The sequence below is a fragment of the Montipora capricornis genome, chromosome 10 (genome assembly GCF_036669925.1).
Source record: "Montipora capricornis isolate CH-2021 chromosome 10, ASM3666992v2, whole genome shotgun sequence".
Taxonomy (NCBI): domain Eukaryota; kingdom Metazoa; phylum Cnidaria; class Anthozoa; order Scleractinia; family Acroporidae; genus Montipora; species Montipora capricornis.
Genome location: NC_090892.1, coordinates 71,938,810 through 71,966,309, shown reverse-complemented (window position 1 = coordinate 71,966,309; position 27,500 = coordinate 71,938,810). Strand labels below are relative to the sequence as shown.

The window sequence follows — 27,500 nt, the reverse complement described above, 5'->3', positions numbered from 1 at the left end:
CAACCAGACCAACACTTAGGGTCTGAGGGAAAAAGGAAAGGAAAGAAATTATATTTTTAAGTGTCTAGTCATTCTAGTGCTGGAGCACTAATTGGGGTTAGGGTCACCGTGTAAACTGAAATTAACAATTAATTAACGCAAATCAAATAAAATGTTAGTTTTTGAGGAGAGGGAGAACCGGAGTACCCAGAGAAACCTCTCAGTGCAGAGAAGGGAATCAACAAACTCAACCCACATATGACACTGAGTCTGGGAATCAAACCCAAATGCAATCCGTTTCAATCTTGTCCGTTTATGTCCATCCATGCTTCTCTTTACTTTTTACTTTTCTTCTATTTCTATTATGTTGTTCAACAGTTTCAGGTGGTTCGCAATGTAACTCATTCTACCTTTTGAGCATTGTGGGTGACATAGCCCTTTTAAATCAAATATTGTGGGATGTTAACCCATTGACCCCTTGGAGTGAGGCTTGACTCAGATTATACTCTGTCTTACGCCAGATGATGTACTCGTCAACTGGGGGTGTCCTAGGGTGTTTCAGGTGTCAAAGGGTTAAAGGACCTGAACCCACTCAGTTTGACAAAGCATAGGGGACACAGACAGTCCTCAATATTTTGGCTTTCAGCTTTATTCTGAGCAGGGCATGTTTCAGCTCCTTTTAATAGTTACTGATGGTGTCAACTTCATAAACAGTGTAGTAAATTAGTCCTGACAAGTACATTTAGTAACTTTCATGTGATTCACCTCAGTTCTCAATACATTACTAAAAGATAGTGAGAACAATCTCCTCAGAAAGATCCAGCAAAGCAGTCACTAAGAATAGGCACACAGAGATCAATAATGTAAGGCAATCAAGATTAACTTAAATTTCTTGCTACAGTGTACATGTACATGTAAGTCATTAACACAAAAGTGTTGATTACTGTACAGGTGTGCAGGCATAGAGTTACTTACATTAATTTTACAATTAACTTCTTTTCTTCCTGGAAGGTTACAGTGCCATCATTTTTAGACCAGCATTTGAATTTAATTTGGATCCCACTTTGAAGCAAATAAAGTTTCAGAGACACAAATGATACACTTTTTTAATACACATGTATACACATTAATACACATAGAGATAAAGAAGTGTTTGCTACTTTATTATAGGTGCAGTTCAACTGAAGCTTGCACAAGATGATCACCAAAACAATGAGCAGGACTTGAGAAAAGACAAAAGATCTCTTAAGGTATACAGCATACAGTATCCCTCATTTGATCAATGTAATTTACTTTGACAAACATGTGCAAGTCATAAACAATTTTTCTTTACATGTATGTTCTTGGGTTTACAATAGGTTGAACTTAAAGAGCAAGAACTTTCCCATGAAGATGTGGTGAAGAATCTTAAGAGGGTAAGTCCAAACTGTTGACAGAAATTACAACGCCAGGTATGATGCTAAATATTAAATAAATGTAACAACAGTTTTTACCTTTATTGTTATGATAAATTATTGTTGTGTGGTTCCAGAAATACATGTGTACATGTATCAAGACCCCACTATTGAGGGAATTGGAGTTTTCAAGGGGTGGGGAGCTCAAGGCCTAGGAAAATCCAGATAGGTCTCATCATGATTGTGGACCAGAAGGTGCCACTAAGTTACTGACTTCTGTGGATCATTCTTTTGCTTTTTATCAGCCAAGCTGCGTTTTTCCTGCCATGCTTTGGCTTAAACCAACTTTTCTTTTTCATAAAATGGAAGCCTCAGAGGAAAGATGAGGACTTCTTCAGTCAACATTTTGCTGCCATTGCTCATTACCAGTCACCACAGATTACGACAAACACTTTAGACTGAAGTTACCTGCAGTTCAGTTTTTAAAAAAAAGTATTAAGGCCCAGAAGAAAGAGACTGAATAAAAGCATTGCTTGCACTTGTAACATACCATTGTCCCCGGGTTTTAAAGTCAGCATTTATATCTCTTGGCATATAATTTCCCAAGCTACATTTGCTGCCAGCAAGATGACCATAACTTTCATCTTTTAAGAGGAGACATGGGAATTTCATGAAAATAAACATTTCTCTTACATCATTTCCTCTCCACTGGCCTCTACTATCAGTTACAACTGTAGCACTCTTATGCTCGATATCCACCGCTCACTCAAGTTCGGGGATCCTCCCCAAGAAGAGACGGCTGGATGCATGAGCAATAGGTTGTGTCTGTGACGTAAATTCAAATATATTTGAATATAGTTGCGGGGAAATAAACATTAATTACATAACAATGCTTAAAGCGTGTGTGTGAAGTTTCCGGATGATACGAGCTTGAGTTTGAAGTTAAATGATCAATGTGATTTGAATTCAACCGGCGAATCATCAACAAAATCTTCAGCTGCCTCAGCTTTCAGTGGACTTCATCGATCCTCTTGTTTTAATTTGCCACCAATAACTCAGCAGTAATTTCAATTGATCTTGAGGAATTTTACTTGCTCTCACATTAGCAAAGTCTGAGGAGAAATTACAATAGCAATGGATTTGAAAGCCATGTTTTGACCTTGGCGCCAACTGGAAAATCAGTGAAGTTTCCGAACTCAGGCAGTAGAAAACGACACAATCCCCATTCTCCAGCTTCTCTAACACTTTTCGTTGTCGAAATCTTGGATGTTTCCTACCTTTAAAAGCACTGTAAACCTTGAACAGGCCGGGTCAAAGAATACCTTCGCAGCCAAAAAATATAATTTATGCCAGACCGATTTGTGCAGGTGAGTTTCTGATTGGCGGAGATTAACAATGCCTCACCTCACGCATCCAGTCGTGATTTCAGGAGTGAGCGCTGGCTCATTTCCCGAAACAGCGGCTGGTAATTGAGCCTATAACACTGTTGTCTTTTCTTCTCTACACTTCACCCCCCTCTCCCAACCTCCTTCTCTATATGCTGTGCTGCTCTTCTTTCTCTATGCAGTTGCATTCCTTAGATCTGAAGTGAGTAGCTGACTAATGGCGAGACACTGAAAGCAGCGGGGACAGCCTCTCATTTGTCATTACCGTCATTATCACAGTCTTGCATATTCATCTAGATATACTTGAAGTAGCAGTTGTTGTAATCCCAGCTAGGGTAGCTGGGGGGTTGCTAGCACTTGCCAGATGGAGGATGTAAACTGCAGGTTGCAGGTTAGAGTTGGAGGTCATTCTTTCACCACAGCTGAAACAACATTAGGCCTAAAATATAACATTTAAGCCTAAGGTTAGCATTTTTGTAAAGGTTTTGGTTGTTTCAGTTATGCTAAAACAGTGACCGGCAACCTGCACTTTATACCCTCTGCTAAATGTCAGAGGTGCTACCAGACTTTGAGAGGGTGGCATTGTCTCGGTTCCCATGGTTGAGGCTAATCTTTAAGCTCATGCTTGTCCTACCCATGCCCAATTCTTCATTTTCTACTTCTTTTTATTAAATAAATATTATTGTTGTTGTGATTATTATTGTTGAATGCTACTATATCTTCAAATTTGGGTTATATCTTGGCTGCTTTTCTGTTATCAGGGTCACGATGAACACGTTACAAAGTTAAGACAAGACTTTGAAAGACAAGTCAAGGGTAAGCTGTAGAATCCATTACATTTTGAAGGACTGAATCCACCCAACTGTTTCGTCTAATGGCAAAATTATGGTACCATAAGAAACACCAATAATGATGTACAGTAACAACACACCCATAATAAATTTGATGTAAATGCGATAGCTAGGTCACATTAAAAGAGCATGCAATGTAAAAATGCCCTCTTATTTTCTTTAAATGCTGATATCTCAAAAACGAACTTGGTGACCCCCAATTTACAAGTTCAGATCAAGCTCTCTGCAAAGTTGAAATGTTCTCTGCAGTAGATTCATAGCCACCTTCACAACTGGAAAATTTTATGGTGGCTCTAAATCTGCTCCAGATAATTTTGTTAAACATTGCAGAGAGATTTATCTAAGCCTGCTAATTATGTTTTAGGAATAAAGATTGGGGCTCACCGATTTCATTTTCAAGATAGAAGCATTTAGAGACTAAAATATAGGGTCTTTTTAGATAGCTCTTTTGTTTCCATGGTGACCTATTATGTCACATCAACAAGTACATCTTGTTAGGGATTTATTGCTATTTGATTTGGTACCTGACTGCACTGCGGTTGTTTAAACAGTGTTGTAGAGTTCATCCTTCAGTCTATAAATAAGGCATTACCTCCAAATTGCTGAAACTGGTGTGAGCCACCTTTCTTTAGATGACAGGCACATTGTTCTTGCCTGTTTTTTTCTCAATTTTGGGCTTCTTGAAATTAACAGAAATTGAGTCAAAGTATGACAAGAAAATGAAGGCATTAAGAGAAGAGCTGGAGCTGAGAAGAAAAACTGAAATTCATGAAATTGAAGAGGTTTGATATCAAGAAATACAATTAATTTAGCATGATTTTTACTGTATTTACCCGAGTATAAGTTGACCTTTTATGACCTCAAAATAAGCTCCAAAAATTGCCCTCAACATATACATGACTTGTGTCAAAAATTTAGAGCTAACTAATTGAGAATTAACATAAGCTTATTTATCATCTTGGGTATAACGAACGCAGTTCAAGTTAGTGACTACGGGCTTGTAATGTAAGCACTTCCAGTTTAAATTAAAAAGGATTTGTCCAACTCTAATTGTTGAAGATACTCTGGATAGTTTTGGTTATCCAAGGGGTAAAGCTTAACAGACATCTGTCATCTCTGTGTCTTGAAATACAACACTAATGTTCAGCTGCCTCTTCACCGGCCTCACCCCTAAAACGGTCATGCCACTTAGTAACCTTGCATGATCCACGTTCAAATGAAAGCAAAATAATGTGGTTGGTCATGATTGCGTTTTTTCATGTTGTTTGGTTTTATATGAGCTTTAATGTTTTGTTTGTCATGTGAAATATAAACCAAGTTTTAACACCTGTGGATCAATTAAACTAATATGCATTGTTTCGCACTTTGTTTTTTGAGTCATTTTCACAGATTCTCCAGCTTCTGTGGTGTTGTGCTTGTCCTAGCTCTAAATCCCTTTCTATCCCTATCTTGTTCAGTTTTGTGAGGGCTTTTTAATACCCAAGGATAAAATGCCTGCAAATTGAGAAAATTCCACTTTTTAAATACACTTTATTTATATTTGGGACAGATTCCTTTGATATTACTCTCAATCTGTGCAGCCATCATGTCACTAATTTGTCAGAGTTAAATGCTTGATGTTCTTTCATGTCGCTAGCGCAAGAATGGTCAAATCAACACCCTCATGAAGAATCATGAGAAGGCATTCAGTGACATAAAGAATTATTACAATGACATCACACTTAACAACTTGGCTCTCATCAATTCACTGAAGGTAAGACCATCTTATATTTAATTATTTTGGTTTCTAGTTTACTATTCTGTTTGGTTTGGAGCATTGTAAATATCATCATTCATTAAACAAACATTGTGCTTTGTAAAAAAGTACTTCAAAAGTTAGAAGTACTTGAAATGTATAATGTTAGTGTTCACATTGTTTTACCTTTTTGGCCTCAGTAATCAGTGTGATTTATGGGCCATCAAAAAGTGAGTAATGTAGAAGTATATAGCCAGAAAGCTAGTCCAATTGCTGAAAAGCATGATCACTAGTTTTGAGGGATGTTCATGAGTGTGTCCTGTTGAGTGTGCTTGATGTTAACAGGAACAAGTTGAAGAGATGAAAAAGAAGGAAGAGAGAATGGAAAAACAATTGAATGAGATAATGGCTGAGAACAAGAGATTAACAGAACCATTACAGAAAGCTAGAGAAGAAGTTGAAGAACTTAGAAAACAGGTGAGGAGTGTACATTACTTGAGGTGTAGCATCTAGTGCTCTAGCACCAGGTTTGGCAAAAAAAAAGGGGACATATTGACAGGCAATATCAATGACCACAAAATTTATTTACCTTTCAAAAACGGGAAATACTCATGTGTCCTACAATACCATCCAAGAGTACATTTCAGTAAACATTAAATTTTTGGGATTAAAACTCGGAAACAAATTAATTTTGAGACAATTTGATACAATGTTAGTACTGGTATGGTAAGATTAGTAAATAGTTTGCTGTGAATGGAATCTGATTGGCAATCTGTGTAATAACCTTTCCATACTTGGAAAATGCAATTATTGAAAACTGGACTTAAATGATTTGTGACATGCTTTTCAACTAAAATCAAGCCTCGACAGGGCTGTGCTGTAAGGGCGCCTGGATGCCTAGAAGGCAACTATTAAACTTTTTCCTTTGGGCTACCAGATAAAGTTACTTTTTACATATGAGCTTTAGTGCTGGACACCCTGGATCTCATCGTTTAGAACCTTGTGCTCTAAGAGCACAGCCTTGCTCAACACCCAATCGGACTCCATTCATGGAAAACTACTCATTTAGCATATCAGTCTAACATTCCATTAGTTAACATGTTATCAGCCCAGCATTTAGATTAACAAATTCTGTCTCTTCTAGCTGCAGATTTATCAGTGCATATTAATTTTCATTTTTTTAATTTCACTTCTTTACTTCAAGAGGATGTCAAACATTGACATCAAAACCAGTCAGTATAAAATACAGACTGTAGACTGCAGACTGGGTCTAAAATGCAGACTACATGTAGGTAAAAAATAGGCCTCAGACTGCATTTTAGACCCAGTCTGCAGTCTTCATTTTATACTGACTGACATCAAAATAGGTATTTCAAATATGTTTTGCAGGTGTAATTCTTCAATAATATCAATTTTGTACTGATTATTCTCTTTCTTTGTCAAACCTAATGTTACAAAAAATGAAAGAAATATTTGGAAATTTTAAAAAAGCTGATTGTTAATCACTCACAAAAGGAAATCCAAGGGAATAGATAGACCATTTTACAGTTGTGTACTTAGTTACCTGGCCTATGAATGAATGTGGGGCCGGAGTTGACTAATTTGCTTTGATAGAAACCTCACTGCTTTTCTGATGTAAATTCCAACTAAAGGAGGGAGGTCTGTATCATAACAAGGTCAACTCCAGCCTCACTTTCATTAATTATTTTGAAGGACAAGTAACTGAGCACAGAACTGTAAAAATATTAATGGTCTATTGAACCAAACTTTGAAATAGTATTTCTAAGTTAATAAAGCAAGGGGCTCCTCTTTACCAGACATCTCTTCATCTTCTCAAAGAAAGATAACTTTCCAAAATTTCATTTTTGGTTTTTTGCTGTGAAGTAGAAGTTGTTAACACTGGTGTAATCTTATAATAATTATTACATGTATGTAAATGACTCCAGGGATTGCGTGGCTGGTAGGCTACACAGTGTTTATTATAATACGGTAATGAAATACCAGGTGAGCTTTCACCTGAAAACATTGATATCTTCTCGTGTGAAAAAAGTAACATGTTATCTTTACATGTGAAAAGATCACCGTTGCTATGGTTACATAATAAATGGCACCTCTGTTCTACATTAGGACTACAAAAATTTAGTGCTTTCATTGGTATTTCATTGGTGTTTATATATATTAATAAACAGAACATTACATGACTGCTTGGAGATACAAAATTTCTCTTAGTGCTGAAAAAAATTTCATGAGTGAGCACAGCAAATGAGTGAAATATTTTTCAAAACAAGAAGAGAAAATTTGTATCTCTGAACGGCCATGTAATATCCTCTACGTATGTATGTATGTTTTTCTTTGTTAATAAAATCTAATAAATGAATAAAATTAATACATTTTAAAAAAAGACGTCTATTCATCAAACAAAGTTACTTTTAAGGCTCCTACATGTAGCTTAAACCTCTAAATGTTTCTGGAAACATTGTTGGCATATTATGTTCAAGTCAAATTTAGGGACTCTGTCTTAATTCTTTCACGGAATTTTTAGGTACTGTCAGCTGATAACAATTAACTGTCAGTTTCATCGGTAGATAAATATGTTGGCATCATTTCTTACCAAAAAGGTTTGGATTAATATTTCCTCCAACATTGCAAATGGGTTTTACATAATCTATAAGATCACCAACAAATACAATTTATAATTCTCTCCTCAGCTTGCAAACTATGAAAAAGATAAAGCTTCGTTAGCTGTGAGTATTTCAAAACTATTATATCAAAACTATTATATCAAGTAACAGTCAAGTTGAAGTTGTTGTTGATTGACCCATAAATGTCTTGAGTAATTTGTAGCAAGTGCTTATTTCTTTAATAGCTGTTGCTGTTTTACAGAGTGCTAAAGCAAGACTTAAAGTCCAAGATGAAGAACTTAGAAGCCTCCACTGGGAGCATGAAGTCCTTCAGCAACGCTTCTCGCAGGTGTGTTTGACATTTGCTAATTGCTGGGCTGCTCGAGGGGATATTGTCGTTCACTTAACTTAATTTAATGTGGTATAAAGCATACTGTAAGTTCGTCTTGAGGCGACAAACATTAAGAAAATTGAATTGTGACAACACCAGCCAGACAGTTGCACTATTAGATGATAGATGAGTGGAGGGAGGGGATGGTGCTTTGGGAATTTCTTTCATTGTCAATTGTAGAGAAGATAAATCTGCTAAGTAAATGAAGAAATGACTTTTTTTGATGATGACTCTCGAGAATACTATGAAAAAAACCGGATGCTCCGAACAGGCGTCAAACCTGTACTATTATCTTCTATATTGAGTAGATCAGATGCTCAACCACTGAGCAACAAGGGTATCATGGGAGCTTAAGCCATTAAATTTTCTGCACATCCATTTTCTTTGTAAACCATTTTTGTGCCATAATTTCTTACACTGACATTTCGAAGTCATTGATTTGCTGCCTTCAAATACGCCTGCACTTCAGGCTATCCCCTCCAATATGCTTGAAAACTCAAATTTGGAGACAAGTTAAATACAAAAATTAAAATCCCCGTGCGTGCACTTAAAAATTCACGTTGCCATGAAAAAAAAAGTGGGGACTTCAGCCCCTCCCACTTGATCCTAAACGCTAAAGAACGTCACGTAGGCTTAGAGATATAACCTTTTCTCGAGGTTTCCCTTGGTCATTGCTGTTCTTACATATTATGAAAGAGCTTGTGTGTGTGTTATTTTATTTTGCTAGACCCAAAGCGAGCGTGACGAACTCTATGGCAAGTTTGTCAAGGCCATCCATGAAGTTCAACAGAAAAGCAATTTTAAGAATTTGCTGCTGGAGAAGAAACTCTCGGCTCTGGCTGACACTCTTGAAAAGAAGGTAAACACATCTTGCTGGAAGATTTTCTTTTCCTGATTTTCTTCTCGACAGGTTTTGCGTCCTCCGCAAATGTTACTCTAGATGTAATATTTAGACACGCAAAAACGCGATTTAGTGTCGCTCTTGCGATAGTTATTTCTCAGATTCCCAGTCACCAAGACTACTAAAAGAAACCAAGTTTTTCGTAACACGTACTGAGATGCAAAGGCACATTTTTTAGTTCTTCGATTTTGTTGGAATGCATGTTCCTTGCAGTAATCATTTGTTGATCTTATGGACAAAAAGTAAGTTTGTTTGCGGGTGCCATGTGGGTGGAGGCCTCTGGAGTGCAGAAGGCAGTGTGCATTATATGTGGGCCCTGGCCGCTCATTACTTTCACAGAAGCAGTGGAGCGGGTAGAGGGAATGAAGGTACAAATTCTAGCCTCGAAAATGATATAATATCTGGCTTGCTAATCGCCCATTCTCGGAAGGCCATTAAAAAAACTGATCGCCAAATATCAGCAAGAAACGCTAACATTTAAGTTGCAGGAGTGACCCCCATGAAGGCACAGTCGTTGTCTTCGTGAAGTGGGAACTGATGGCTATTGAGTAGCCAGAACTGTTCTAAGGTTCCCAAAAATATGCTAACTTTACTTTTGAAATCATTTTTAAACAGGAAGCACAGCTAAACGAAGTGCTTTCAGCATCCAACCTGGACCCCACTGCCCTTACAGTTGTAACAAGGAAACTGGAGGTAAGGTGACTTGCTGTTAGTGATAAAGTAAACATTAGAAAGATCCAAAATATTAATCTCTTTTGGCCCCAAGTCGTGGCAATACGGACCGAGTGCAGGGAGTTCCGTACAAAATCGACCCGCGGGCCAATCATGATTCCCCAGTACGGTCCCGAAAATTGTGTCATGTGGGATTATAAAAGCTGTTACCGGACACTGCGTCTAATCTCATCATCACCACCCTAGAACTTCGTGCATTTACTTCTTGCCAAAAATTTCACAAACCGAACAACCCAGGTCGCCCTATCGTTTCTGCCTGTAGTTGCCCTACCTAACTCATTTCTGGCTACTTAGACAGAAGTATGACGCCTATCGTCAAATCTTTGCCATCATGCATTAAAGACAGTACACACGCACAACAAATGCGCAAATACGGAAACGGCCCGTTTCCATGGTAATGGTCCGTACTGAGACCTCAAACCAACCAATCAGAGTTCTTTATTGAGCCTGAGAATTGCTTGTCATATAATAAAAAACGCTTATTTCTTGTCAAATCATTTGCTAAATTCGCGCAATCTAATTGGCTATGGCAAGCAGCCGTGGTTTTTAATTGGGCGAAGAGTTGTCTCATTGAGTACGGAGATGTGGTGCTAGTGGAAAACTCACGACCTTTAAACAGCGCAATTCTTTTTGTTTAATTGTTTTTTTGTTTTTGTCTTGGTTTTTTTAAGGATGTACTGGATTCAAAGAACAGTGCTATCAAGGACTTGCAGTATGAGCTCGCTCGTGTCTGCAAGGTAAAACCATTTTACTTCACTTTTTGCAACCTCGTTCCCAGGGTCTCTCTTCTCTGCCTCCATTGTCGTCACTTTTTGTCGCATTTTTGTCGTGGCTTAGCTTGGTTTAGGGCCTCCACACCCAGTGACCAAACAAAGCCACACAGTCTGAATACGACTCGGGTTATTTGTGTAAAGTGAACGCTGTGTAAAGTTCGATTTTGAATCAAATTATTGGGGAAAGAAAGATTACTATTAATTTTGCGTGATATGTGTGAATGTGTGTGCATATATGTATCGATTCACCAATGTTACATATTAAGTAAATAAACCCATTCATGCGGCTGGTATGTCGGCTGATAATGCCCGCCGCTAAGAGACATTATCAGCCGACATGCAAGCAGTTCAGAAAGAACGTGCTTATTTTATAAACTTCTCATTACTTTTTAAATCGCACAAAAACCGCCCGTAAAAAGCTAGTGTTGATCTGATGGCGAATGCGCGTGATTTGACTATCCCAGACTCTACAACAGGAGTTTTTTTGGTTTTATGAAATCCTCAGCCTCCGGTTTTGCTAAATTTGATTTAAGTTTAAGAAACAACCGGAAAGTGATTTTATGCTGAGCGACATTTGCCGCATTCATTTCCATATAAGGTCAAACGCAGGTATAATGGCTGGTAAACGAGATCCAGTGAACCAATGAGAAAGCTAGAATTGCATCATCCGGGTTTTAGAATTTAATAACATAGGATATTCGGAGTTTGAGCAGCCAATCATGATCAGAGCGCTCCTTCAACGCTATCCATTGTTTTAGTATGTACATATACAATTTACATGTTAGTATTAATGGTTGCTAATTTGCATTTAACAAAAATGACCTTTTGAGGCTTGTAAACAAAATCAGAAGGACGCGTTCTTTTCTTTCAGGCTCACAACGATCTCATCCGAACTTACGAAGCAAAACTCCAGTCATTCGGTGTTCCGACAGAAGAGCTCGGATTTAAGCCATTGGAAAGCAATATTGGAGGACAACAGCTGGGCCGAGGACCAGCCGGACTGGTCGCTGCACCAACTTAATTCATCAATGCATATTTCCGTTATAATTGTAAAGAATTTGTACATAGAACATAGATCTCTTACCTTTATAATTGTAAAATACCATTTGGTTTTTCGTTTGTTTTAAGTCCTTTGCAGTTTTTGTTTTGCGAATGTTATCTTTTTAAGTTTCCCAGATGGGATTTCGCCAGTTTTACAAAACTTTGGGTCTTTACTATGCAAAAAATAGAATTTTTGTCTCCTGTGAGTGTAGACTAATTCGATTAAACCTATCTAGCTTGAATTTTATTTGTTAATCTATGTTTTTGCCATTTATCCTTTACAGTGAAAATGGCAGTCTTCTGTGAAAAGAAAAATTAAAATATTTTTTGTTGTTGTTGTTATTGAACCAATAAGGAACTGCAAATAAAAAAGAAACTCATGAAAAATCACTTGCGCGGCGTTGTGTGCTTAACAGAGTTGTTCAATGTTGAAGGATGACACTGCGCCCCACCAACACCTTCTCGCAAATTTAGAGTAGTATGGTATTTAATAACGGTAAATTTGGGTCAGTGAATACGGGGATGGCTAACTCAACGCACAATGGGTCAAACAAGAAGGTGTGGCTTAAACTCCTGTTAGAGGGAACCTTCCTGGGCCCTCGTATGTTTCTAATGTACATTAACGACATCGCAAAGTGACATCATGTTCTCGAAAGTCCGTCTCTTTCCTGATGATTGCCTGCTGTATAGAATTGTTGATGGTGTGCAAGACAGGCTTCAAAGGGATCTATCTCCATGAGCTTGAATCTTGGACTGATAGATGGCAGATGTCTTTTAACATCAACTTGAAGAAGTGCCATCTATTGGCATTCGCAAAAGTGGTAATGATGCAAACAGCCAATAGACCTCAAAGGGCGTGGTACTGGAATCGGTGGACCATCATCCCTACTTAGGAATTGAGTTGCAATCAAAGTGAGGAGGCCGTGCGGCAAAGTCGTTAGGGTGCTTGCCTTTAGATGTGCAGATCCCGGCTTCAAGACACGTTCTGACCACTGGTTAAATTTGTTCCTGGTAGTCCCTGGTTCAACTTCTCAGCTGCACTTGTAAATAGCCAATTAGCTTGCCTCCGACCACTTGGGATTCTTAGGCCCGATTTACGCTGTACGATTTTTGTCGCATGCGACAACTTACGGTAGGCCTACAACTGATTTATGATGGTCGGGTACGTCAAAAACTTGTTTTAAAACGCTGCGACAATCGTGAGTCATATCGTAGGTCTGTCCTAAACTTGTCGCATGCGCCAAAAATCGTACCATGTAAATCGGCCCTTGACAGTTGGTATTGAATGTTCTGTTCTGTCATGATTGTTTCATCGGCCCTGCAAAACCCCTATGGGGAGTGTTTAATAAAGTGTGTATTGTATTGAGTGGAACTATCGTGTTTAGAAAACAGCAAGTACCGCGCCGTTTACAACGAAATATCTCCAGATGTCCTGATATTGTTAAAGAGAGGGCATATCAGGCATAAGTACGTCCACATCTGCAGTATGCCTCGGGTGCGTGAGATCCCCACTTGGTAACCTGCTTTTGTCCGACGGAGGAAGGAGCTGTAAATCGCTTACCGATTGGAACTCTTTTATGAGTCACTGAAAGGCAGTTTTGCGTTAACCATACTTATAAATTATTTAGATGTACCTTATCATGTTTATAACACAAGATCTCACTCTTCTTTCATAAATCCTCAGACCAAAGAGAACATTTACACGAACAATTTTTCCCCAGAACTCTCAAAAGTGGAATACCTTGCCATTAGATGGAGATTCTGGGACTTTTTAAGTCAGCTGTTAGAGCCTATGTTTTGTCTATTGATGAGTGATAATTTGTTTCTGTGGTTATGATTGACAGTATCTATATGTATACTTGGTAACCTTTGCCACGTTAGATGTAGATTCAACTTAGCATCACGTTTACAACAAAAGGCCAACGTCGGACTGAAATTTGCGTTTTGTTGAATTGTTTTGCCGAAGATAGGGTAAACCTTTTTTATATATTGGCTCATTCACCGGAAAAGAGAGACTTGCATGTGATATTTGGTCATCTTGGAGAAGTCTTGAGTGTTTCTCGAGTGCGGCAGGAGGGAAGGGAATGAAATTTTAAGCCGGAGAATCCTTTTCCGCACAAATATTGTAGCTTTAGAGATGTTGGAGATTGATTTTGGTTCACAGAGTGTACAATTATGAAAAAAACAAGGTTGTAAACTTACAATTTTAGTCAAAGTGCAAACGTTTGGTAAAATGTAGGATCATCGTTTGCTTACTGATTTACGCTTTTAGTTTAAGTAAAAACATAAAAATAAACATTGAGTTTGCTATACCATACAGCAAATACAAAGCAAGCATTCATTATTTTTACGTAGGGGTCAAAATCGTGTTTAATTTGAGTCAATACACCACATTTACCGAAAGAAGCAAATGTACAACAAAACATGTAAAACCAAGAGAAAATAAAGGAGGGGGAGATGTCATCCCTCATAAATGCCCTTTTCCATAGGTAATATGCCTAGAGTTACTTTCAGATCGACTCCCATGCTGTACAGTCCCAAGTGGATTAGGCAACAGCCAATCATATGGCCGGAATGTGTTCTCTGAGCGTGAGCTATCCACGCGGAACACATTGCGGCCTCAGTGATATGATTGGCCGTTGCCTAATCCCCTTGAGATCTGTACAGCATGGGAGTCGATCTAAAAAATAACTTGAGACATATTACCTACGGCAAAAGGGCATGTATGGGGGATGCCCTCTCTTCCCCCTTAATTTTTTTTTGGTGGAAGTAAACTTTTACTTTTAAACGAATTTTGTGTCACAAAGAGCAAATAAGTAGTAACATTTACAACAATTTTCCTAAACTGGAAAACTTAGGTGAATCATTCTTTTTTTCCATGCAGCTAGTGTTTTATTGTTTGCAAGCTCCAGATATCGAGCAACTTCTCAAAGGAGCAAAACAAGTTAAAATAAAAAAATTTCCGCGCTTGAGCGGTAGCCGGCCGTTTAAAATTAGCCATCTAATTTTTACGCCACTTCTTCCAACGTTGAATTGTTGAATTCTCTTCCGCCCTAGCTATAGTCCTCCCGACTCTAGTGAATCCCTTCTCGATTGCGATTTTTTTGTTAATTTTACAATCTCATAATCTTTCCAGTCGGCATGTTAAAGCTTATTGCGTATTACTAGCGCTTTACCAAGTTATTTTGTGGTCGGGCAAATTCCTCGGTTGGACGGACTGACTCAGCCTGTCGTGCAGTTGTGAAATAAATTGAAAAAAAAAATTAAACCGAGGGGCTATTTTAAAGGAAGTCTCAATAGATTTATGCGCAACCGCGCACCGGTGGCTCAGTTGGTTGAGCATCGGGCTGTCATGCGGGAGGTCGTGAGTTCAACTCCGGCCGGATCAACACTCAGGATCTTAAAATAACTGAGGAGAAAGTGCTGCCTTTGTAATTTCATCTGCAAATGGTTAGACTTTCAAGTCTTCTCGGACAAGGACTATAAACCGTAGGCCCCGTCTCACAAATGTCTTCTATGTTCATAAGTTCCCTGTGGGACGTTAAAGAACCCAAACACTATTCGAGAAGAGTAGGGGATAAAGTCCACGGTGTTGTCCTGTTCTCTCCAGCAGAAGTGGCCGGCTTGGCGGTGATGTCTCTAAAAAGGCTTGTGGTGTATGAGGCCACCTAAGCAGAAACAGCCACAAGTCAAAAAGGGACTTTGTCGAGTGCTGGAACATGTAGATGTAAATGAATTCAATAAAAAATGTGGTGGTCCCAGTTAATCGAACTAATCCTGAATTTGTGATAAATTTAATTAAAATTTATTGACCAATCATGGAAAAATTTTCACAAGATTTTGTGACCTTCAGGAAAGGAAGTCGTTCTAGCGCTGGAGCACTGATTGGGGACACTGTAAACTGAAATTATCAATTAAAGCAAATCAAGTCAAGGTTCGACTCCAATTTCCTTTTCCTTCAGCCACATATTACATTGTCAAGACATTTTCAGCAGAAAAAAATTAATTAATTCGTTCGTTCTTTTCAACCGTTAGTCTGAATTATGCTACGTTTACACGGGTCCGGACAAATTTTTGCATGGATGAATTTTGTACCTGGACCGCCTGTTTACATGGAACAGTGCAAATTCTGTTACAGATCGCAAATTTTGAGACCAGTCACGTCATTTGAAGTCTTTTTTTAACTCTTTGCTCTGATTGGTTAAGCTAATGCAGAGCGAGTGATGGAGAAAGACTTCAAAAACTGAAAGATAATTCGCATTTGTGGTCTCTCTCACCACCTGCCCCAATCCTCTCGCGGCTCGCTTCGCTAGCCGCACGCGATCCACCGCTCGCGCCCGACAATCTCGCGCGAGACTCCAACGGAGAGCTTGCTCACAAGCTAGGGGCAGTCTACATCTACATCTACATGCTCCAGCACTTAAACGACCCACAGGGAACTTATTAACATAGAAGGTATTTGTGAGACGGGGCCTACGGTTTATAGTCCTTATCCGAGAAGACTTGAAAGTCTAACCATTTGCAGATGAAACTACAAAGGCAGCACTTTCTTCTCAGTTATTTTAAGATCCTGAGTGTTCGATGAGTGTTGATCCGGCCGGGGTTCGAACCCGCGACCTCCCGACAGCCCGATGCTCAACCAACTGAGCCACAGGTCTTTCATTGCCCACAAACGTCGCTCGCTTGTTTCGCTCATTTGTCCAAAAAGACGACTTGGGGCAAGTCTACAAATTGGCCAAAGTCCCCCAAATTAAATCGTAAAATAGTCTTGAAAAGCCTCGAGAGCAGCCTCTATATGTACTTCACTCCTTCACTTCATTTCTGAAGAACATATCACGGACTGGAAACCTACGTTACAATGTATATAAACTTTAAAACCTTACAAAAATAAAGCGCTCCAAAACGGCTGGAAGGCAGGCAAAGAGAAGACAAAGGAGCTTAAATTAACATAATCGTCGGTAATTGTTCATTTTCATGTCAAATGGGCTCTTTTATTCAAATTTAGAAACTCGAAACGGCGGCACAAAAGCCTTATGCTTGGCGGATATTATCCTGATTAAGTCCACTGAGAATAGATCGATTTAACCCGAACAAAGTCCACAAGGTTCATTAAAACAGGTAAAGTGTCATAGGCTCAATATTGATGCTGATTCGGTATCTTCTCGTTTTCTCTTCGCAAATCCCAATAACAAACACGACTATTCTCAATATCCTTTGCTAAAAATTTTAGCTTGAGTTTTGTTTGGTTTTTAGACTCCTGAACTTTGTCCCAGTTTGGCATTGGCTGTCATAAAAATCTTTTGTGTTCGTGGTTAATGCCAAGAAGCCTTATTTTTAAAGGTTAAGAACCTTGATGAGATGCTTCGCTTTACACAAAGGCAAGATTATACCTTATTGGTCAATGACGTAACAGAAAGAAAACGGAAAGTTGCTATTTATTCGCAGGGCGGGGAAACCCAAGAAGGCCTGCGAACTTGTTTTGCATTGGTTGACTGCTTTGCACGTGCCAAGCATGATTGGTTACCAGGTTTCGCTCCACGTGAACAGGGAATGACCTTTCGCGAACTTTGGCGATCGAAGTCCACTGAAAACGGACTTCACAAAAAAATTTTCGACAGATCAACAAAGCTCGGCTGGTGTCAGTTCGTAGTGCAACGCTGTGTCATTTATTTTTATGCATCTTTAAGCGAAACGGTCAATTCTTCGATCCAACATGCTCTGCCATGTTTCCTTACCGGACTTTGTAATTACAGAGTTCAAACTTCGGGAGAAAGCAAGAGGACAGGAACTTTTACAAGCGGTTCGTGTGTTGGTTGTTGTACGAGCTCAAAGTCCAAAATTTTACCCAAACCGAAAATTTACTGATTGAAGTTTTTTCGTTGACTTTGCTTGTCGGTTTCTTTTCCCTTCTTTTCTCTAGGTTTGCAAAAGACTCGGCATCATGGAAGTGGACTATTTCGGTTTGCAATTTACTGGGCCGAAGAACGAAATACTGTGGCTAAACTCGAGGAACAGGATTCGACGACAAATTCCCGGTGCTTCACCTTACCGTTTGCAGTTTCGGGTAAAATTTTTTGTCCAGCCTCAGTACTTGCTTCAAGACGCCACAAGGTTAGTTTAACAAAAATCTTTCTGAAATCTTGAAGTGCTGGAAATCTGATCATTTTGTCCGGCCTCCTGAGCAAGTCTGCAGTTCTTGTTTTCTTCAAGACCTAATTACTATAACGCGTTACATGTCATGTTGTACTTTTGTGAACAAAAGGGCATCTTTTTCTTTCGTGCAGGCACCAGTTTTTCTTGGACTTAAAGAAAAACCTGGAGGAAGGAAAAATCACTCCAGAACCGGAGAAAGCAGCAACTGTGTATGCCCTTATTGCTCAAGCAACCGTTGGAGATCATGGCGATTCTTATTTGCCGTGCGATTTTTGTCAGGGTACCGAAGTAGAATCTCAGTGGACTTCCGATTTTCGGGGACGTGTTTCTGTTGAACATGCAAATTTAAAAGGTGTCCGGTCAGCTGCAGCCAAACAGTTTTTCATCAAAGAACTTTCGTCGATGGAAAATTATGGAATTGAGTATCATCTCGCGAAGAGTGAGTCTGGAAATTCGTTACACATTGGAGTTGGAAGCGAAGAAATAAAGATATACGATGATGAATTTAACCTTGTTGAAAGGTAAGAGGAAAACTGATATCCTAGTTTTTATTTATGTTTGGGTAAAAGGGACTTAGGGAGGACTTTATAGATTTCGAAATGATCAAAGAACCTTTAAAAATCCATCTTTTCGCGTTGTTGCTCTGCAACTCATCACGTGTGAAATTGAATTAGAATTAGGAGTCACGAACGTATCAGTTGTAACAGATTATCTTATCATCTTTAAAACCAACGAACAGGCGCTTCGAATCGATTTATCTGAGAATAGGGCAGTTTTTGCGAAGTTAACTTTTCCCTGGTATGCCAAATAGATGTGTTGCATGAAGAAGTTAAATTTCTGTAAATAGATAATTCGTATCTTCAATTGTTTTGCCCTGTCAGTTTGCTTTCAAGTGTATAATTTGGATGGTGCAGAGAAGAGCGAATGAGGGCTTGGAAATCAATGGTGGCACTTAAACCAAGTATTAATTAGAGCAGAGAAATTTAACTTAACCCTGATTTCACATGAAAAGTTAGTTGAAAGTATTCATTGCCCGGGTTTAATAACTACAATTGTAGATCAATTTAAACGAACGTGATATTTGCTTAAGTGTTTGTCCGTACTTTTGTACATACCCGCCTTAAACACGTGAACAGCTGGGTCCTCTTGTTAGAATGAAAGTACCAGTAAGTCTCTCTGGGAATCAAGGTAGTATGGCCACGATCCCAATCACTCGAAGTGTTTATTAATTCGTTCGATGAATATTTTTTTATGTTCTTTGAGGGCACAGTACATGTTACATTTTTGCCGACGTGACCGAGATAGGTTGTTTATCCTAACCCGTCATGTGGTCACATATCAAATGAAGATTTTGCGTGATTGTTGCCTTGAGCTGTCTTTTGTCTGCAAATGATGGAAGACTAGGAAAACAAGGGGATGGTGGTTGTAGATTGTGAAGAGGTTAACACCAAATAAGTTCTTCTGTTACCCATCCTGCTTTTTTACCTGACCCTTTTTTTGTGATTCTCTTTTTTTATATGCCAGTATTTTTGTGCAATAGTCTGATGGTTGATGTAGTGGTTGAAGTTGTTAAAATAATTTAATGTGTTCAATTGGAGTGCTAGTTTGCTGCAAGGAGAATTAAAATATATTGTGTAGTATTGTTTGCTTGTAAGTTGGCTAAAGGTTATTGAAATCACTAAAGTTGACCTGAGATCCAATATAAAGGTTTATTATTTACTTCCGGAGGCTTTTGTTTCATTACTCAGAATACCTGAAAGATATCAGAGTTATAATCTGGGTAGAATTTAGTTTTCTGTGGTGCAAATGGACAATAGAATGAGGAGGTGGTGATTTCGTTGGCTAAAAGCAATGCACTACACCCCTCTGAGCTCTGAGCAATACATTTTATCTCCCTCTGTAACAAAACAACTGCAACAATAAACACAGCCGTCCTAATTTATAACATGCAGTGGAGCAACCAAAGCGATGGTTGGGGCTTCAGTGTGACACATTTAATTTCGCTTGCTGATTCAGAAACTTGAAGCCAATGTTCTATGTGATGGCAAATGATGTAAAATGAGCAGAGTCTCCTTCGGTCTTCCTAGATAAGTCCGGAACCTTTATCGTGGAAGATCAAAGGAGACTCTGCACGCAGGGCAGTTATGAATAAGATATTTACTCTAATCTTGCCTGTTGACAACATGATGAAATCGCAAGTACAGAACTTCTGGCAGTGGTATGTTGGAAATGACCAAAATTATTTCTTGTTTCTTTCAGCTGATCTTTGTATGAGCATCACCTGCTGATGTCTTTTTTTTTCTTTAAATTGATAGTTTCATGATCTTCTTCAATTAGCTACCTAGAGCTAGAGGTCACCTGCTGCATCATTCACAGCAGTTTTTTTTAAAAACTTATTTGGCTTGGACTACTTACATTACTAACACTACTTACTGCTTACTCTATTTACAATACTAATACTTATTGTCGAACCTTTGGAGCTGGATACCAGTTTTCACGTAACCACAGAGTGGTTTTTCACAAGTTTTCTTTGTTGCTGCACTAGTGTTTTACCATCATTTTGCTTGAAAGGCACGCTACATACTAGATCCCCGAAAGTCTTAAATAGATACATGTATTACGCTGCCTCCAGTAGATCCACATTATTTCCGATCCAACAACTTGTTCCAAAACAAACTATCCCTATAGCTAGGTCATCTTTTCAATTTATTTGTAAACATTAAGTTAATCCCCTTGAAATTGTTCTACCATCAAACTTTTTTGGAAACTTGGCATAATTAACATTCATGATATGAAAAAGAAAAAAATGCGGTCACTGTGCTTGTTAACGCGTCAGCAGGCTCGTAAAATGGGGTATTTTTACTGGTTGTGCGTTAAAAATTCGAATCACCGTCATACAGAATTAAGTCTTGGTTACTTGAAAGATACAAAATTTTATTTTGAAAATAAAGCTTTTATTCACATAAGCAGTATTGCTTTATTTTCACCGTTTTTGATTGCCTGGTTGTGGGAATAGTGCACTCTTTGGGACAGATCTGTGGTTTGCTTGAAGACTTCGCCTTGGCCAAAAAAATTCACGTTCTACGATCGAACTTTTTTCTTCTTCAAATATGTTCTTTATTAGATTGTTCTTAGAAAATACCTGGGGAAAAAATCGGGGGTCACCGTGCTTGTTTGAGAGAAGAGGAGCATTTATTTCGCTATCGGCCATAGTTTGAGGGAAATGTACACGCATGTGCTCAGGTGCGCATGCTAATGATGCAAAAATCGTGTGCAGTAGGGATGCACAATGCAATACTAAGGAATTACCTTGAGCAATAATTAGTGGTACATTATCTGTTGTTATGAATGAGCCATCCAGACTTTAACTGCCTGCAGAAACATTATTTTACTTGCTTTGTTTCCAACTTGGCAAATTTGAATGTCACTCAAATAATAACTACCTCTTCCTAAATGTAACACCAGAGGGGATCTACAGGTGCAATGGTTTCAAACCCCTCCCCCCCCCCCCTCCTTCCCCCATCTTCAGATGACCTGTGGCTTTCTAAAATAAGTAGTATTCTGCAAAATAGGCCTTCATCTTCTTTGGTTGCTTTGAAAATCTGTTTGTCACTGGTTAGTTAATTTCTCAGTGCAGCATCCCCTTCTAAGCAAAATCCAGGAACCACACCTGATCACCCTACTTCTACACCTCAAGGTATTCCGAGTAAACGCTTAAAGAAGTGTCTTATTTTATTTTTAATCACCAATTTCTTTGTGGTTTTACCGAAAATTAATCAATAAACTTGCTTATTCTTACACTGTTTGTATGTTTGTTTGTTTCAGATTCGCTTATAGTGGTCTTAAGATGGCAACTCATGTGAAGAACAATCTGTACCTCAGAATAACTACTCCTGATGGTGAAACCATGTTCACCTTTCGCCTACTGACCCAAGAAGCTGCTTGTGCACTGTACAGATCCATTACTGAGTACCATGCATTTTACCGTTGTGACACTGTACGAAATGCTGTCACAGACCAGTTCACAAGAGACTTAAGGGAAACACTTATTTCCTTTTTTGGAGATGAGGATTCTGAGAAAAAGTACATATTTGATGTTCAGAGGACCTCCAGGGAGGTTTATGATCACTGGAGAAGAGTTCTTTATAAGCGTGGCTGTGATCCAATTCAAAACAATAATGCCACTGTTCGGTTTAAAGAAGCTGAAACATGTGATTCCCATGCATCACAGCTGCAAGAACAGCTGACAAAGATGGAGGACTCTTTTAAGTGTAAGATCTGTATGGACCGCCAAATTGACACTGTTTTTTGTCCTTGTGGTCACATGGTGTCATGCAGTGTCTGTGCCACCAATGTTAAATCATGTCCTATTTGCAGAAGAAACATTGATCGTACTCAACATGTTTTCTTCCCTGTTGTGGTGGGAAAGACCTAAAACAACATGAACATATGAAAGAGTGTTTCTGAAATTTGGCACTTGGCCATGTTCAAAGATGTAGCACCTAAGCTTGTTGCTCTTACAGTTACCTCTGGATACTGGGAACCTTTCCAGTGACAATTTCATCACAAGAAGCAGCTGAGTATATAATACTGAATGGAAATTGCTCTGCCACTGGTGCATTACACAAAAGTACTACAATGATGAGCAAACATATGTCATGAAGGAGTGGACTCGGGGACTGATCAGATGATTGCTAATTTAGGCAACATTATAAGTGTCTGCTTAAGGGTAAAATACTTAAAGTATTTTTTTATGGACAGAGAAAAAGTGAGTTTTGTAGACCAGAGTAAATGTGAATGCGTTACATGTATAATACGTTAATTTTAATATAAAGATATTTAGAGCTTTTAGAAGTAAACATTAGTTCAATTTTTAGTATTCAGCAGTATAACACTGCTAGTGGATGTATTCTTTAGTTTCAACAGGCCAAGGATAGCAAGTTTTTCTAGAACTGCTCAGGTACGAAAGTTCCATTTTTTAAAATTTATTGTGAAAAGGAACTTCTGAAGAATCAATTTTGTAAAAATTATGTAATTCTTCAGAGTTTGAACTCATCATTTACTTCCGGAGTGTGTTGCATGATTCAGTATTCAAGAAGAAAATGAGTATTGCCTTGTTCTGTTGTCAAAATGCAGGTCAGAACTTTTATCACTTTCAGAGCTGGGTGCCCACAATTTGATCATTTTTAAACTTGTGCTTTCATTCATTTAAGCAACATTTAAATATTTTGAATTAATGGTCTGGAATGTGATGCAGGTTCAACACACACCAGCTTATTTGATTGTACCAAATTTGCTTGTAGGAACAATTCAAGTATTTTATGTGACAAAATTAGTGCAGGTAATAACCCATGCTTCAGAAGATACGTAGTTCTCAAACCCCTTGCTTTTTAAATTGGTGTTTTCAGCATTTTCTTCTAAGCCATCATTTATGTACAGGAACAAGATTTTTGTATTCATTTTTTTATCATTTCATAATCATATTACTTTATACTTACCACAGATGCAAGGGTGTTTTGAGAACACTGTTTTGATCTAGAGAGCATTAAATAATATAATTTCGTTAAAGATTATTTATTGATATTGTTGCAATAGGATAGTTTTAGGTTATTGATCCATGTGAGTGCAGTAATAGAACCAGAAGAAGGACATAGAAATTTCGATATTTATGAACATGTAGTTTGCCACAACCTATTCACCAGTTGGGTGACAATAAAAGTATTAAACTGTTCACTGGTTGGCTCAGTTTGCATGGAAGGTCGACAGTTCAACTCCTGTCAGACAATCACTCTGTCTCAGAGTAAAAGAACAAAAAAAAAAAGAATGTAGCCCCGTGTCACAACACTTAGATATAATTTTGGTAAACATGTGGGATGATAAAGAAGCCATGCATTGTTCACAGACTATTAAAGGCACGCATGAGTACCTTTGGTACATCGTGGTTGGGTGGATCTTATGTAAGTATCAAAATAGGTTGGCTGTGGAGCACCCACATTTGACTAGAGATACCTATAAGGGAATCTTCACTGTCTCATGAAGATACGAGTTTGCTCGCAGAATGCTATTTACAAATTGTCTTCAAAAGGTACAAGAGAACTTGTTAAACCTACACGTTGTGGTAGTTAAATCTCCAATTTTAAGCATTTTAGTTTAGATAACGAGTTGGGTGCCAAAAGTGCTAATGACACCATATGTTTTGTAAGTTTTCAAAGCATCCTTCCTCAGAGATTACCAGGTTCAAATTTTCTTTGGCAGCTCATTACGCAATGGACTCTCAATATAAGTGTTTTTCTTGGCTGACTGACAAGAACACTAAGCTAACAAGGCAAAAAATGTAAACAAAGATTCCCCTGCTAGAGTGTAATTTTCAAGTGCTTTCTCTATTTCCATGTAATACATTCAAGCATTTGGAAATGGACAAGGACAGTGGAAACCCCTGACCAGGGTGGGGAAACCCATTTCAAAGCAGGGTGGCCCTGGGTAAAAGCACATGGGCTGTTAGCAGCCAAAAAAAAGATGTTGTTTCGTGGTATTATATTAAAGTATTTCTCTGCAGCCTACTACAGCTATCTCATTTGTTGACCACACCTGTCAAAACCCCATACTTGTACTCATGGACAGTCAGGCATAAAGGGAAAATGTGGTCATAGTTAAGGTGCACCTCTGACCTCTAAAATGAATTCTCATTTTTCTTTTGATTTCAAAACTATGTTAACTAACCACTAGCGACCAAAGTTTTAAGCCTTGATTTCAAAAACATGCCTGCTCATTTAACTGGAATTTTCCTATTTAATGGCCTGCCATTACTAAATTTAAGATCTTGAGAGAGCTGGATCGAGGAGAAAATGACGTCAAAGGCTCTCTGGTTTGAGAATGCAATGCGTCTATAGGCCACAGAATTAATATGCGGCACGGGAGTTTTGGGCACTCGTGTATTTCATATATAACTAGACGCTCCGTGAGCGTACACTGGGTTGCCTGTGGTACGTGTTACTCAAAACAGAAGGGACTGAGTTGGGTGGTATTGGACTGCAGCGTTACAGTCAATTTTTTTTCGTGCCAGCAGAGGCCCTTTGGCTTACACGTTCACACGACGAAACAGATCTTTTTCTGAGGTTAAAAACCTGGCTACCAGCCTATTAATCACTTGTCAGAAAGAAAAATTCCTGTCATTTTTAGAAAAAAATAGGCACGCATTGCGTACGTGTGGTAGTGCAGTAACACAGTGCTTTATTCCATATTGTCAAATGAGCTGCATTTTGTCTTCCAGGAGATTCAAGTTGTCTTTGCATAATATGTAGCTCTAACAGTCCACAATATTGTTTTGGTGTTGTAGTGCCATGGTAGAAGTCTTAGGTTTACAAATAGCCCCCTGAGAAGATATGTGGTTACTAGCAAAGTACTAAACCCAGAAAAATAAAAGGGAATTGAGAAACAATGGCTTCTAGGCTGACATGTTGATCATTTTCAAGTTCCCTCACAACTTCTCTTCACCACAAGTTTAAGCGTGCACTCTACCAGCTCGCATGGTGTGGGTCGCGCTTATAGTGACGTTCGTGCCCGCGTGGTCTAGGAGAAGAAAGAGACTGCTGGCAGTCTAAAAGGAAAAGAACTTCAAAAACATGCATTCATTTTGAACTTAATTAAGTTCGTAGGGTAATAAAAACAACGGTTCGTCCGCGAGTTTTCCAAACTTTCAGCCACTACTCGATCCGGTTTCATGATGATACGGAAATAAATCTGCCATGCTTTTGCCGGCCTTAAATTATTTCCCGGCATTTTTGTCGCCATGTTATTTAAACTAATGCTTGAAAAATATTTATGAAAGTCAAGTAGACTAGTGCACGACTGATAAAACAACGCGAATATCAGTCGTGCAGTAGTCTACTTGACTTTCATAAATATTTTAATCAATTTTGACTGATCATGATCTTCTCTGATTCAACGCTGTGCAAGACTTATCGTACACGGTTTTTCAAAGGTTTTTAAACCTCAACGTCACTAATGCTGGAAATAATGCGTGACATATTACAGTCGCGTTACCTGCACAGTAACGTTGCGCACAAACATTTAGCGCGAACGTCCTAAAAAAAATTTTCAGGAGTTTATAGGAATTTTAGAGGTGCAACCGGAGAGTTATCGAACATTTTTACGCAGTTTCTGAAAACAATTAAGCCATTTTTCGGGATTTTCGCAGCTTAAAGTACTCTCTGATTCCTACGTTCAGTTAGTATAGGTTGTCACAATTTTTTGCGTGATGTGCACAAGCTCATCAAACATGCTTAAATAGCTCTTTCGAGGGAAACTTCTGACCGATCAAAAAGAGTTTATACAAGTCTAGTCGAAGAAAGATGCGCATGCCAACAGTTCAACTACATATCATAACTTATAAAAGGGAACCTCCACTCCAGATACGCGTCCAACTTTTCTTATATTATTTCTTAAATTATCCCAGTTTTTTCAGAACAGGGGCATACATCTACAATACATGCAATTTACATCACAATAAATACTTTACACACAAAGAAATGCATAAAATGCACATAGCTTATAAATTATATTTGAATTTGCATATTTCAAGCAAAGAGTAAGTTAACTCAAACTTCGTTAAAAGTGGCAAACCCCAAAAGGGTCGATTCCAGGTGCCCTCGTACTCGGGGGTTGTACGCCGCGCTTGACTGGACACAGGTGCTAAGGAAAAACTACAGTCTAGGACCCCAGTTAGGACTCAGTTTGTCAAGCGGACAGGGTTACAAAGCCGACCGGTTACAAAGTTCAGCCGTCACACATTTCTAGGAAATCACCCTTCCGAAAATGTTTTTGGTTCCGATCGAGTGGACAAACTACCGCCTGAGGACGCCCGCAGGGCTGCTATTACTTTGTTGGTGGGTTGAAATGAAAGTTTAATCTTTGTCGATCGATTTTGATGTGGAATTGAAACCGTGGGAATATTTTATCCAGGAATATTTGACTCAATTTGGTGGGCTTCCGAGAATGGGGCGTTGACAATGAGGAATTGAAATTGGCTCAAATCGCGTTGACACTTTCAGCACTTGATTCCCATACAAATCGTTCTATTCTCATACTGAGCTTGGGGAGCCTGTGGTCGACTGTGACCAGCTACGTTCCTCACAGATGACCAATCACAGATCTTTGCTTGACAAATTTCAAACGAGGTGGTAAAACGCTCAAAGAAAGAGAAATTTGTGAAAAAAAAGATAGAATGAGATTCCACTTTTGCAAAACGTGACAAGTTGGGGACGGGATTGGTAGTATGGGGCGCCGATTGTATTATAATTTATTTACCGTAATATTCTCAATTTCTTCATTATTTAATAAATAAAGTTTTGTGGTATGATACCATAATTTATTATTTGATGTAAGAAATCCTGATTTCAAATCATGTGTTTATGATTTGATATAACAAATCCTGGTTTCATATCATGCGTCTATGATTTGAAATCACGACTTCATGATTTAAATCTAACTTTTAGATTTGATATCAGAGAAATCATGATTTAACTTAATAAGTATGATTTAACTT

The 27,500-nt window shown here is 38.5% G+C and overlaps 2 protein-coding genes across 2 annotated transcripts in view; both read left to right on the top strand.

Moving 5' to 3' along the window:
• LOC138018538 (dynein regulatory complex subunit 4-like) overlaps positions 1-12,190 on the top strand; it is a 14,126-nt gene extending 1,936 nt beyond the window's left edge. The window contains exons 3-14 of the mRNA XM_068865207.1: positions 1,150-1,229; positions 1,338-1,394; positions 3,520-3,574; positions 4,303-4,391; positions 5,246-5,362; positions 5,690-5,821; positions 8,053-8,088; positions 8,228-8,314; positions 9,084-9,215; positions 9,873-9,950; positions 10,661-10,726; positions 11,634-12,190. Of these exons, the coding sequence (XP_068721308.1) occupies positions 1,150-1,229; positions 1,338-1,394; positions 3,520-3,574; positions 4,303-4,391; positions 5,246-5,362; positions 5,690-5,821; positions 8,053-8,088; positions 8,228-8,314; positions 9,084-9,215; positions 9,873-9,950; positions 10,661-10,726; positions 11,634-11,783 (1,079 nt within the window). The 3' untranslated portion in view covers positions 11,784-12,190. The remainder of the gene's footprint in view (positions 1-1,149; positions 1,230-1,337; positions 1,395-3,519; positions 3,575-4,302; positions 4,392-5,245; positions 5,363-5,689; positions 5,822-8,052; positions 8,089-8,227; positions 8,315-9,083; positions 9,216-9,872; positions 9,951-10,660; positions 10,727-11,633) is intronic.
• A 4,946-nt stretch (positions 12,191-17,136) lies between these two features.
• Positions 17,137-23,689, top strand: LOC138022033 (E3 ubiquitin-protein ligase MYLIP-like). Its single transcript, XM_068869053.1, has 4 exons — positions 17,137-17,603; positions 17,724-17,914; positions 18,088-18,477; positions 21,782-23,689. The coding sequence occupies exons 1-4, from the start codon at positions 17,517-17,519 to the stop codon at positions 22,389-22,391; spliced, it is 1,278 nt and encodes a 425-aa protein (XP_068725154.1). The 5' UTR covers positions 17,137-17,516; the 3' UTR covers positions 22,392-23,689.
• The last annotated feature ends 3,811 nt before the right edge of the window (positions 23,690-27,500 follow it).

Excerpts from the sequence above, each read along its gene's own strand:
- LOC138022033 (XM_068869053.1), top strand. The coding sequence starts at position 17,517 with ATGCTCTGCCATGTTTCCTTACCGGACTTTGTAATTACAGAGTTCAAA. Across the intron at positions 17,604-17,723 it reads GACAGGAACTTTTACAAGCG|GTTTGCAAAAGACTCGGCAT; the intron begins GTTCGTGTGTTG and ends TCTTTTCTCTAG. Across the intron at positions 17,915-18,087 it reads TTGCTTCAAGACGCCACAAG|GCACCAGTTTTTCTTGGACT; the intron begins GTTAGTTTAACA and ends TCTTTCGTGCAG.